Source organism: Zonotrichia albicollis, chromosome 5, assembly GCF_047830755.1.
Source record: "Zonotrichia albicollis isolate bZonAlb1 chromosome 5, bZonAlb1.hap1, whole genome shotgun sequence".
Classification (NCBI taxonomy): Eukaryota; Metazoa; Chordata; class Aves; order Passeriformes; family Passerellidae; genus Zonotrichia; species Zonotrichia albicollis.
Window position 1 is genome coordinate 998,053 of NC_133823.1, and position 12,443 is coordinate 1,010,495.

At 46.2% G+C, this 12,443-nt stretch overlaps 2 protein-coding genes across 8 annotated transcripts in view; one reads left to right on the forward strand and one right to left on the reverse strand.

The window, feature by feature from the left end:
• The window catches only part of MAEA (macrophage erythroblast attacher, E3 ubiquitin ligase), a 50,357-nt gene extending 40,172 nt beyond the window's left edge, over positions 1–10,185 (reverse strand). Inside the window, exons 1-2 of one of the 6 annotated variants that reach the window (XM_074540497.1) lie at positions 9,900–10,012; positions 2,669–2,762 (exon numbers count right to left, since the gene is read on the reverse strand). Coding sequence is in view for 1 of the 6 variants with exons in the window: in XM_005490831.4 (XP_005490888.1) it covers positions 9,900–9,968 (69 nt within the window). In the remaining 5 variants the exon portion in view is untranslated. The other 5 variants (XM_074540495.1, XM_074540499.1, XM_005490831.4 and 2 more) reach the window with 5 other exon arrangements.
• Positions 10,186–10,694: 509 nt separating this feature from the next.
• CTBP1 (C-terminal binding protein 1) overlaps positions 10,695–12,443 on the forward strand; it is a 233,459-nt gene continuing 231,710 nt past the window's right edge. For both annotated transcript variants that reach the window (XM_074540485.1, XM_074540488.1), the window contains exon 1: positions 10,695–10,840. The gene's annotated coding sequence lies outside the window, so the exon portion shown is untranslated. The remainder of the gene's footprint in view (positions 10,841–12,443) is intronic.

Genomic DNA, 12,443 nt, shown 5'->3' on the forward strand with positions numbered 1-12,443 from the left:
AACAGCAGCCCAGAAAGGTGATGGAATCTCCACCCTCAAAAACTTTGAGAACTTGGCAGGACTCTGAGCAACTCAGACTAGCTTTGAAGTTAGCCAAGGTTTGAGAAGAAGCCTGAATTTAACAGTCTGAAGAAGTACTCCCCTACCTTAATTTAATGAATTCATCTCTGCTAACTTAGACATCAAACACATTTCCATATGAAGATCTGAATGACCATACCAGATAAGACCAAAAATCCCCTCTCTGTCGCTATCTTTCCTCTGAGGGTATCCAGAAAGAGGATGGCACTTGAAAAAAGGCAAGAACAAAGTTACTAAGCCCTAAGTCTCCCTGGATTTCTTGAGCCAGAGATGGGAATTCAGTAGTGGGAATTGAACACCACAGGGTGTTTCTCACTCATGAACTCTGGTTGCTGCTGACCTGAGCTGCAGCACTGCAACATCCTGTTGGGAGATATTTCACACGCTCACAACTATGTGAAGAAATACTCTTGGGCTTTGACTTTACAATTGACTTGAAACCCTTTTGTTCTTGTTTTGGAAGCAAAAAAGGGAACCTTCTACATACTTCTCACGTATCTTGAGATTGGAGAGACTCTTTGAACCATTCCTTGAAGACAGACATTCCATCTCTCTAATCATTCTTGCCCTTCTGTAGCCATTTTCCAGTTCTACTAAACCCTTTGTCAGGATGAGAGAAGGGAGAAATTAAGAGTAACTCATCCTGCTTGAGAGAAGAAGAAACCATGGCTTTTAAGGTGTGTAGAGCTCTCCACTGTTCCCTTTCCCAACACTTCTGTCCTGTGTTTGTTACCATTAACCTGGCCACTCACACAAAACCTTCACTATGAGCCCTGAGATCCCACTGAGCAATGATGATCACTTCCAATTCAGTTATTATATATTTAACACTAGAATTAATTTTCTTTCCACCATACCTAAAAACTGTATCACACTGCACTTATCTATACTGAATTTAATTTATTTTAACACCCATTCCGTTTCTCACTATTTTTTCTCTAATGGTTCACACTTTGGCTACATCTGTAATACCTCAATTATCTCAGCAGCATCAAGGAAACTGCTTCATCTCAGCACTTACATTTTCTTCCAGGCTGTTCAAACAGCTGAATATCACCAGGATGCCAGCAGAATCCTAACACCAATCTTGCTCCATTAGAGAAGCTGGCTACTAAATCTTGATGTTTGTTTTTTATCTTGCCCAGTTCCTTATCTGCATAAGGACTTCAGTCTTTCCTGAAGAGTTCCTGGTAAAGCTTATCTCCAAAAAACATCCAGTAATATGAATAAACTATCAACCAAGTCCACCTCACTGCCCTCTGCAGTTTTTTCAAAACAACTCCAATATCTTTATATGGAATGCACTTTTTAAAAGTCACATTAACTGATGTACGTTATTCCATACTGGATTAGTCACTATTTCTGCATCAATAAGCCATTGGCTGGAAGGGAAAAATCAATTACATATATTAAAAATCTCACTAAAATTTTACTTAAAGTAGAAGCATGCAAACAGTCTTCTACATTGTCTTTCTTCACAGCTATCCAACAAAATCCCCAGACTACTTCAGCATCTATCATAGAATTAAGAGGAGGACTCAACCCAGGAGAAGGGGATTTCTCCCAGAATAAAAAGCTTGTTATAACAAGTGTTATATGTGCATTTCTACTCCTTTGGAGGTGTAGGATGTTAGGCCAAAGTTTAATGGCCACTGTGAAAAATTCCAAATCTCACCTTGATGCTGCCCACAAGTTTTTCTAACTGGTACAGACCAATACTGAAAGACTGAATTACACATTTCTTTCATGACTGAAGATTTGAAAAAAATGTAAACCTTTATTCTCCCTCAAATCTTTAGCCTTACCTTAGACTTTCAGCACACCAGTTCTCACACTACAACACTGGCCAGATTGCTTCTTTACTTATAGAGATTCAACCCTAAGGAGCTCCAAATAAAAATGGAAACTAAACCACAATCACTTTCAGATCACAAGATTATTCAAAATGTTTCTAGCCCACAGTAACTACATGGATGAAACCAATTTAGATGCAGCAGAAAAAAAGTAAAAAACAGTTTGTATAGCAATCATTGCCTTGTTGGGAATTACAGAGTAAAAGTGAGACTTCAAAAAAGTTGAAGGAAGAAACTGAAGGAAGAAGTATTTGGTTATAGAAGTATGATCATTAGCTATTCTCCAGATTCCTGTTAACATGAAATGTTAAAGATTCTAAAAACTCATTTTCATAGAGAATGGTACAGACAACAGAAACAAGCATTGTTTACACAGGCTTACAATTCTGTAAAGAACATCCACTTTCTTTCTGTATTTGATATAAAGTAGTTAATTGGGTCTCACTGGTACAAATTCCTACAGAGGGAACTTTTAACTGTATATCCTGACTTGACAGATCTCTGTGTGCATCCTCGGTGTTAAAGTGTCTTGGCTGAAAGAAACTCCTTCCCACAGAAAATGTGGTTTTTTAAAAACATAAAAAACTACATTGTGTATCTTTTCTAATTAACTCAGTCATGAGCAGGAGGGAATTAAAAGTGGATTTGTAAAAATCTTACCAAGCACACGAAATCAGGAGGAAGAAAAAAAAAAAAAAAGAGTTTCAAGAAATATAAAATCAAAAGAGTCCTACCTAGGTGGGGGGAACCATTACAGAATTATGCTCTCCTTTCAAGGGGCAGAAAAATGGTGAGCTTCCTCTCCTCACCTGTGTTAGCTTACCACACCTGAAAAGCACCAGAGATTTGCATCAATCTGCAGGTCTCCCAGACAATTCTGCTGAAGACTTTCAGATATAAATAAGCTTTTTCCAATGCCCCTACATGAAATTTAGCCTGGCCAGCCAGCTAGGGAAAACAAGAGAGGTGCAGTGATGAAATTGCCTTTCAAAAAACCAGAAGCAAAGACAACTTAGCACCACTTTAGGCAAGAAGAAGGAAGTATAAGAACTTGTAAGAAAAATAAAGCATCTCCTGGAGAGTTTTAATAAACAGTGTCAAGAGAAAAACTAAACCCCACAAGAAACACCTTCAAGCTTCAGCTCTTTTCTTGAGACTAAATTATGACACCATGTTCACTGCTTCAATGAAACAGAAAAGTAGAGGATATCTACTATAAATGATGTCATAGAAAAATGAGGCAGGGTACAATAAACTACTGAAAATTTTCCCTCAAACAAATAACAATTAAGAACTTCCTTGCAGAATTACCAAAATTCTGCATTTTTATATAGTTCATTTTTTCCTCAACAATTCTTGGATTACTTCAGACCAGAGTCAGCATCATTATTTGTCACTGGACTTATCCAAAATGTAAATGGTATCAGCACCTCTTCAGTGAACTCTTCTGACGAGTAGCTCTTATCAATTCCTTAAAATAGTAATAGTTTTTCCTTGTTCTAGGCAAAATCAGAAAAGGAAAATACACTTAAAAGAGTAGTAGTATATTTGAGGAATAGATGGCTTAAAATAACATCTAGATTTAGGTTAATTAGGTAAAAGCATTAAAATAAAATCTTGAAGAGCTATAGAGCCAAATTAAGTAATTTCATAAACCTAAAAGCAGTAGGAGGTAATTTGGATTATTACAAAGCAGTTCTTTTTGCAAACAGTTTCCATGTTTTGGAAGGGTAAAGCCCAGTAGCTTGCCTCAGTTCCACAGCAGCCAGTGTCACCACTCAGGAACACTGCACTGTGCATGGCAGAGCAGCTGTGGCCCAAAAGAAACCATCATTACATCATTCAAAGCTGCTCCTTCAATACAGGAGAGAATGAACAGCAAAAATTCTTGGGCTCTCCATCTGCTACACACATACTTAGTAAACAGAAGCAATCCCACTCCTTCAGAACATGATCTGCTACACAAACTGCAAGAAATTATTTCTGAATGTATGATCAACTTTTGAACACAGCTTCCCACAAGAAAATGAAGTGCTTTACAAGTGATGTTACAGTTACAAACAATTGTCTTACATCCCTACAGAGGGGGTTGACAGCCAGTTTAGACCCTGGCTGGAACCACCCTGAGCACATCAGAGGCCTTTCCAAGGCCCTTGCTCAAAGCTGCCCCCCTGGACTGACACCTCACAAGAAATGTCTTTGCTTTTCTTCCTTCTGCAGAAATACTGGAGTGCTGACAAGAACCTAAGCATTGCCTCCTGGCCAAAGCTGAGCTGCAAAGCTAAGGTCACTCAGCAGGTCTGTGTCCTGAGCAAGTCCTTCCATTTGTTTTGATCCTTCCCTCTTCTCCAAATATTTGCTCATTTTAATCCCAGCACCACCTCTTTACCTCTTTAAATGAAAGAGGCCATTGTCCTGTGTGTTTGCACAGCCCAGACACCATGACACTGCTAGAGATCCCATTTCCAATCAAACTGCTCCCAAAATAACCTGTTCCAGCCAAAGTCACAGCATTTCTTGTAAGACAATTAAGCATTATTGATTCAAATTAGCAGACCCATATCAGAAATTATGAATGACCAAAGTTCTACTCAGTGTATCATCTGTTTTAATTTCATTTTCACTCCTATTGCAGGAGCTAGGAAATGTTTGGGGGCTCATCTTTACTTATTTCCCAGCTCTTGAGAAACACTCAACTGAAGGTGTTGTTGTCTGTGCTAAGACTCAAATCAAGTCTGATGGCAACATTTAAAGACCCCAATGTGCCAGCTACCACACAAACATATTCCTACACCAGAAAACATGCACAAACCAAACTCACAAGACCACAGGGCACTGTCCTGTGAAAACACTACAAATCAAGTATGGTGCAACCAGCAATTGCAACATCAGGTAAGTGTTCACTTGGAAGATACTAGCAGGAGATCCTCTGTGAGATGTTTGAGAATACCTTTCTTCAAGTATTTTTCTCCAGGCACAAAGGGGTACTAATAACCAAGCAACACCTCTAGGTGATGACCACACTATTACTGTCTTTTACTGGGTTTTCTCCCTTCATAAATCATTTTAAAATGTATTTTATAGTGAGTGGGCAGGGCTGGAAAAGAGACCAATGAGCCAATTTCTTCAGTTACTGCACAATGTCAAACTTCTTACAAAGTGCCAGTGTTAGCTCTTTCTTAGGAGTGTTTCTAGAACAGAGTGCAGTGCAGGAAAACAACAGCAGTAGGAAAGATTTCACACTTGTTTGCTGACACACACACACCATGTGTCAAAACAGGAAGTGCATTATTCAGCAGCACAGGAACGCTCGGCAGGACACTGAGCACACTTGGTGAGTCAGAGCACCCAGGCTGAAGATGGATTTAGTGGGAGAGAAGTGCTCACGGTGAGTTAGTGCAGAGCTGTCACCAACATCCAGGCTCAGCTCATTTTGCCAACCTTCTGTCTAAAAAGCACTCAGATAATCCAAAAAGAGGCCTACGAGAGCTGGAATGGGACTTTTTATAACAGCAGGAAGTGACAGAACAAGGGGGAATGGCTTCCAACTAAGAGGGCAGGTTTAGATTAGATAAGAGGAAGAAATTTTTTCATTGTGAGGATGGTAAAACACTGGCACAGGCTGCCCAGAAAGCTGAGGATGCCTCCTCCCTGGAAGTGTTCAAGGCCAGGCTGGGTAAGCCTTTGAGCAGCTCGGTGTAGTGGAAGGTCCCTGACCCTGGCAGGAGGGCTGGAACAAGATGATCTTTAATGTCCCTTCCAACTCAAACCCTTCTGTGATTCTATCAGGATACGTATTTGTATTTTCTTACACTGATGTACAGACAGTGAGCTAAATGTTACAAGTTGTTACTTCTGTCTTAAGTCCTGCTTGAACCACTTTCACTGAACAACTTTTGCTGCTACCTTTTCAAAGTTTTGTCAAAAGTACTCCTGACTCTTAAAATTAGGTTCAAAACCAACTTGAGTAAAGCTTATAAACATGGGAAAAAAATACAGTACTGCAACCAGTTATGCAAAAAATTAATGTGCACTTCTTCTGCCTCACTGGGTAAAAAGTTGATTGTTCAGATGTTTGACATGTCCATTAGTGACCTGGATGATGGATCAGAGTGCACCTCCCCAGCCTGCAGAGGACACAAAACCAGGAGGGGCTGTTACTATGCCAGGTGCTCGTGGTGCCATTCCACAGATCTCACTGGGCTGGAGAAATGGGCACACAAGACCCTCATAAATTCAATAAAGAGACATGTAAAGTCTTACCCTTGAGAAAACACAACCCTTTGGACCAGGACAAGTTGGAGCCAAAGCCTGGGAAGCAGCTTTGCAGCACAGAGCCTGGGGTCCTGCAGGACAAAGTGCCCATGCCAGCACCCCAGGCTGTGTGAGGCAAACGCTGCCGCAGCTCAAGGCAGGTTCCTGCCCCTCTGCCGAGGGCTCAGACCCACCCAAAGCGCTGTGCCCAGTGTGGGCTCCCCAGCCAACAGAAACATGCACACACTGGGATGAGTACAGAGACACCACTGCCAGACTGGAGAACCTGGCATGGGAAGAGGGGCTGAGAGGGCTGGGACTGTTCAGCCCAGAAGAGGCTCAGGGGAAGCCTTGTCAAGGTGTGTGAATGTCCCTGATGGGGACAACAAAGAAGGTGGAGCCAGACTCCTCTCAGCAGCGCCCCAAAGTACAACAGGCAATGGGCACAAACTGCAATACAGAGAATTTCCTGTCAACAAAAGATTACATTCTTCTAGCACCACAACAGCAGTCAAACCCTGGACTAGCTTTGCCAAGAGAGGCTGGAGTGTCCATTTTTGAAGAGAACTGAGAGCAGTGTGGCCGTGGTGCTGAGCAGCCTGCTCCAGCTGGCCCTGCTGGGAGGGCTGCTACTGCACCAGACTGTCTGCAGAGGGGGAACCTCAGCTGTTCTGGGCCCAGCACAGACACAACATGCACTTCATAGAAACCCAGGCTCCTGCATGCTTCCCTGGAACAATCCAAAAATCACATTTCCATGAGAAATTAGTATCTTATTAAATCTGCTGCCAGTATGTTCCCTGACAGAGCTGCCAACAAAAGAAACCAAAGAGCAGCTCTGACAAGGCACTGACACTGAAGGCTTCTACAACTCTCCTGTTGCAACTTCTTTTAAAGCAGCAGCAGAGCAATGTGGTGGTTTGACCAGGAAGAAGTGGGAATAAATTAACCCAAACCTGCAGACCAGAACATTTTCCAAAGTGATCACTCCTGCTTTTGGGTCTTCCACTTTTGGGGGTGTTTTAGCCTATACAGCTTGCTATCCCCTTAATAATCATTCATACTCTAATGATATGGATGAATTATCCAGCTTTCTGTCATCACTTGTTTATTATTTTGAGCAAAGAACTCCGATAACAATGTTTGCATTCATTCACTTTCAAATTGTCAGCTTTCATCTTACATGCTCTCATCTGAGACTAGCAGAATTACCCATCAGTACGATTAAAAAAAAAAAAGAAAAAAAAATTTAACAGCAGTTTGGTAGAAGAATAGCTGACAACCTTCTTGTCCTTGAGAAGGGACTGGAGGGAGCAGGGGGCAATATTCAAGAATTATTTCCTGCACTTAAAGAGCTCCTCTAGATTCAGCTGAAGAAGTGCATTTACTTCCCCTGAGCTGAACTGCTGAAGGATTTCCACTCCAGCAGCAGGCACAATTGAGCTCTGGAGCAGGGATTTCCCTCTGCAGTTTGAAGCACTCTCTCCCATGGAAAGCTCTGTGGAACACACTGTAAATGTAGAACTATTACACAACTATTATCTAGTGATGCTGGCATGAGGAAGCTGGAGGGAGGAAACAGGAAGGATATAAATACAAGTCTGCAGTCTTTTATATTTTACTCACATAAGGGAAAATCACCAGTGTCCAGAGCTCCAAGAGATACATCTGAGCTACTGTGTTGGTGAATAAAAAGCCCTCAGTGGTACACATTCATTTTACACAGCATTTAAATAAACTGGAAATAAAAATTCAGAGTCTCAGTCCCACAGAAACCTGTAGGCATCATCTGACTTCTAAAGATCAAAATGAGATTTCATATCAACTTACTTTAGTAGACTTTAGCCTTAGTGTTCATTTCTCCGTGCTGCCTTTTCACCTCCACCAGTAAAATGTTTTGATATATGACTCACAGCTAAGAACATTTCAGAGGACACATTCAAAAGATTTGAGCAGACACTGTTCTGGCAGGTTTTCTTAAACAATGAAAAATGTTACTAAAGATTACAGGAAAACCACAGAAGTTGAATGGCTGCTGGGAAGAGTCAATAAACATCACCTTTGCTTGGAAATTAGGAATTTCAGTGCAAGGGTGTATCACCCTCTTACTATTTAGCTTGCTAACTTTACAAACAACATTCCATTCTGTTATGTATATTTTTGTTAAGATATTTTAGGGGAAAAGAATGCTTGTGAAAATAAAATAATTAGTCCAAAATATTCTCTACCTTTGAAATGGCTGGCACTTTGACAATTCATCTTAAGTCATAAGCACCAAAACAAAAAACTCACTGATCCTCACTGCCAGTAATTTTTCAGGAATGCAGCAACCAAAGCTGTGGTAACAACTGGAATACACCTAAAATACAGTCTTAAAGCGATCTTCTTAACATTAAATGCCTTCACATTGTTCTGGCTATGGAAAGTGACAGAGAGGTCTTTACAGCTATTTTAAAATTTAGGCCTGATGCTGTCAGGTCCAAAGTACTTCTGGGTGACAAAAAGGAGCCTTCACACGTAAAAGGGGAATCAACACTTTGTCCTGCTTCTCAGAGCCGAGCAGGATGGAGCTGGTGGAGGAGGACGGGCACAAGAAGAACATGGCCAGAGAACCTGCAGAACCAACACTGTAAAGAGCACACAATGCTCGGCGTGTGAAGGACAGCATGATCTCAGCACAACAAAGTTGGCTTTGCATAAACATCCCCTGTACACGGCAAAACGTGGACACCCTGACACGAGAGATGTTTAAATACGCATTTTGCAACTGGGATCCTTCTCCCAGGTCCCTTCCACAGCTGCTGCTATTTATGTGGTAAACCTCCTGTGTACACAACACGACACTTCAAACAAAGGTTTCCCTTGATTCCTTTGAGCACCATCCTTGCAGTTCAACACTTCTCGGGGGCACTGAGCGCTAAGGTCACGCCGAGTCCTTCACCTGCTCAAAGCCCGAGCCCACCTATGCAGCCCTGGGACACCTCCATCCCGCAGGCAGCCCCAGCATCTCAACGAACAGCTTCTGCCGAACTGCATTTTGCTTATTCGCCTCCACAGCCCTCCAGTACGTCTGTCCCTTTTTATATTTTAAGCTCATCTCCATCTTCGGGGGACCAAGCAGCCAGGGAACCATATTACACCGCCACCTCCACTCCCTCCCCTTTACCACGTCTCCTAACAACGCCACGTAGATGCAGATAATCATCTGGGATGAGCACTCCAGGCAGTGCTCGGTCTTCCTGAGGGAGCACATTCCACTCACACGCCCCAGCCCCTCTCCCCCAGCCCGGCTCCGTCCGAGCCCGCTCCCCCCTCACACCGCCCCGCGAGCACAAGGACCTCACTCCTCTCCCAGCTCCTTTCCAGCTCTTTTTGTGTCCCCGGCGTGGCCCGGGGGCCTCCCCCGTCCCCTCAGGGCACGGAGACACCAGGGAAGAGCCGCATATTCCAGGCACGTCCCTCTCCCTCCGCGGAGGGGGATGGGAACAGCAGCAGCGGAGCGGCACCAGCCGAGACGTCAAGCGGAGGAAAAACGAGGACAGGCGGGAACTACGCGATAGGAATCGTCCCCAGCCTCCATCCCACAGCCCCAGGGCTCCCGAGGCAGGGAGAACGGGGTGGGGAGAAGGGGCTCCCCCTCAGCGCTGCTCGGGCGGGACGCTGAGGGCGTTAACGCGCTTCCCCCCGCGCCGGGGGCGGCCCGGCACCCACCTTGAGAGTGGGGTACTCCTGCACCTTCAGAGTCATTGAGAGCTGAGCGGCTGATTCCTGCACCGCCATCTTGGATCGGGCACCGGCCGCCTCCCCCCTCCCTCCTTTCCCTCCCGCCCTCCTTCCCAGCGCGTCCCGGCGGGAGCTACCTACGGCGCGCGCGGCATGCCGGGAAACAGCGCGCGCCCCGCCCCGGCCCTCATGGACACGGGCCGAACCAACGCCGCGCGCTCCCCCCCTCCCGCCACCCCGCGCCGCCGCAGCTTGGTACGCTCCGAGGGGGCGGTGACGGACGGAGAGCGACGGCGCGCGGGCCAATGAGCGGCTGCCTTCCCTCACGTTCCTCCGCCGTGAGTGTGGGCACCGCCCCAGAGCTCGGGGAGCCGCGCATGAATGGGCAGCGGTGTGGGAATGGGCGGGGCCGCGGGGATGCGCGGACAAATCAAATGGGATGACGGCATCGGGATAGGCGGGATTTGGGGGGGGTTATGGACACCCAGCCACTCAGGGGCGGCAGAGAGCCATTTCCTACGGCCCAATCAGAACAGCTCTCGGGCTCAGTGGGCGGGGCCTAAAAGTAAATTTTGCTGGTGACTTCAAACGGCCGTTTTAACACCCCCGAGGTGTCCGGGAAGGGGAGGGGCGGGGCGCAGGGCGGGGTGCGATGTGATTGACAGCGCCGCCAGCCAATGCTGTAGCCTCTCAGATTGACGGGCAAGATGCTGAACCAATGGGCGGTGCGTCTGGGGCGGGCGGGCGGAGCGGTGGGCGGCGTGAGGCTGTGTGTACATCGGGAGGGGCGGGGCCGCCCCCGTGAGTTCCGCGGGGCGGAGGGAGCGAGTGAGAGCCAGTAAGGCGGAGACGGCGGGAAGAGGTTTAAATAGCGGAGACGGCGGCAGCCCCCTGCCCGCGGCTCCCCGGGCCGGCGCCGAGTTTCCCCGGTGAGCGGAGGCGTGGGGCGGGCGCAGCTCCCGCCGCAGCCGGGCCGGTCCCGCCCGCCCCGCGGGGGACGGGGTGGGGAGGGGGGGGCGGCTCCGTTCGGCCGCCGGGGGCTCTGGGGGTCCCTTTATGGGCGGCGCTGCCCTCGCAGCCTGGCCGGGAGCGGAGCCGGCGCCGCCGGGCGCTACAGGTGCCGAGCCGGGGCTGCCCCCGCCGGCGCTGCGTGCGCGGGCTCCCGGCGGGATCCCGGCGGGCTGGGGATCTCCATGGCTGCGCTCAGAGGCTTTGCGTGACCCGCTGACCTCTGGCCGGTCCCTGTAAGGTGACAAGCACCGGTTTAAGCGAGCACTAATTCCTCTGGCGGACGTACGTGAGTGTTTCCATAAAAAAAAAAAAAAAAAAAAAAAAAAAAGAAAAGGGACGCGATCCCGCAGAGTTTCTGCTTCTGTGCGTGTGCGCGGGAATAAAACCGCTCTTGGAGTGTCAATCCTAATGTAAAAGCTGCTTTCTGGGCAGTGTCTCGGTGTTGGGCTCCTCGCTGTGACCCGCAGTGACACAGGGCACTGGGACGGACCTGCGGCACCGCGAGCTTGAGGGGAAGGGAAAGGTGCCCATACCTCCGGCCCGTGCAGTAAATACAAACTTCATTCTCTTGCTGAAGTCGATGTCAAAAGTTTAGTTTTGTGATGCACTGGCAGCAAATGTGCTTCAAGCAATGCGCTGCTTGAGTTTGAAGCTTTAAAGAGCCTCCAAAGCCTGTATTTATCAATAACCGTGATGATTTTTATGCTCTCTGAACACTGCGGTTATGTTTTTACCAGTCTGCAGAAGACTAAGGGAAAATAAACACCAAGACTTCCAGGAGGAGCAAACACATCTAACTTTCATGGTTTGAAAGAGCAAGTATGTTTCTGAGAGTATTTAGTGGTATTATTTCTGATGTGCATAGATCTACTTGCACTGGAAGTATCTGTCCACCACAAAGGAATGGGGATAAATAAAAGGGAATGTGGGAAGCCATGTAGTTGAGTCTTGGATTTTCTTTGGCTCTTGACTCTTAACTTTTTATTGATATTTACTCACAGCTGCCCTAGCATTCAGCCTTGTGCTGACCATAACCAGCAAATGTATGCCTAAACATAATTTGCCAAGCCCACACCAGGTGCAAAGCCTTTGTTTGAGAAGTGTGTTAGTAAAACTTTTGTGTTAGTTACACCTGGGATTAGCATTCGTGTCCAGACATGATCCTGGGACCAGATCCTGCAAGAGGATTTTTATAAGGGGGATTTTGACTCCATTAAGGCCCTGGGCAGGGAATTGTTCACCCTGAGCTGCTTGGGTGGAGGATCGAAAACTTTGCTCAATTGTTGCTGTATTTACAAACATAATTATGTGGCATTGTAAAATATTCCTGTTCTTCCTGTCTGTCTTCAGCATCCTGTAAGCTAATATTTAGAAGGAAATTTGCTCTTCAGTATTCCCCATGATTAATGGTACTGAGCAGCTTGAACCTGGCATACCTTAACTCTGCGGTGCCTATAGGGATTGAACGGGTGTGACTTGCCATGTAATTGATCAAGTCATGTATGTATCTGTCCAAGACAC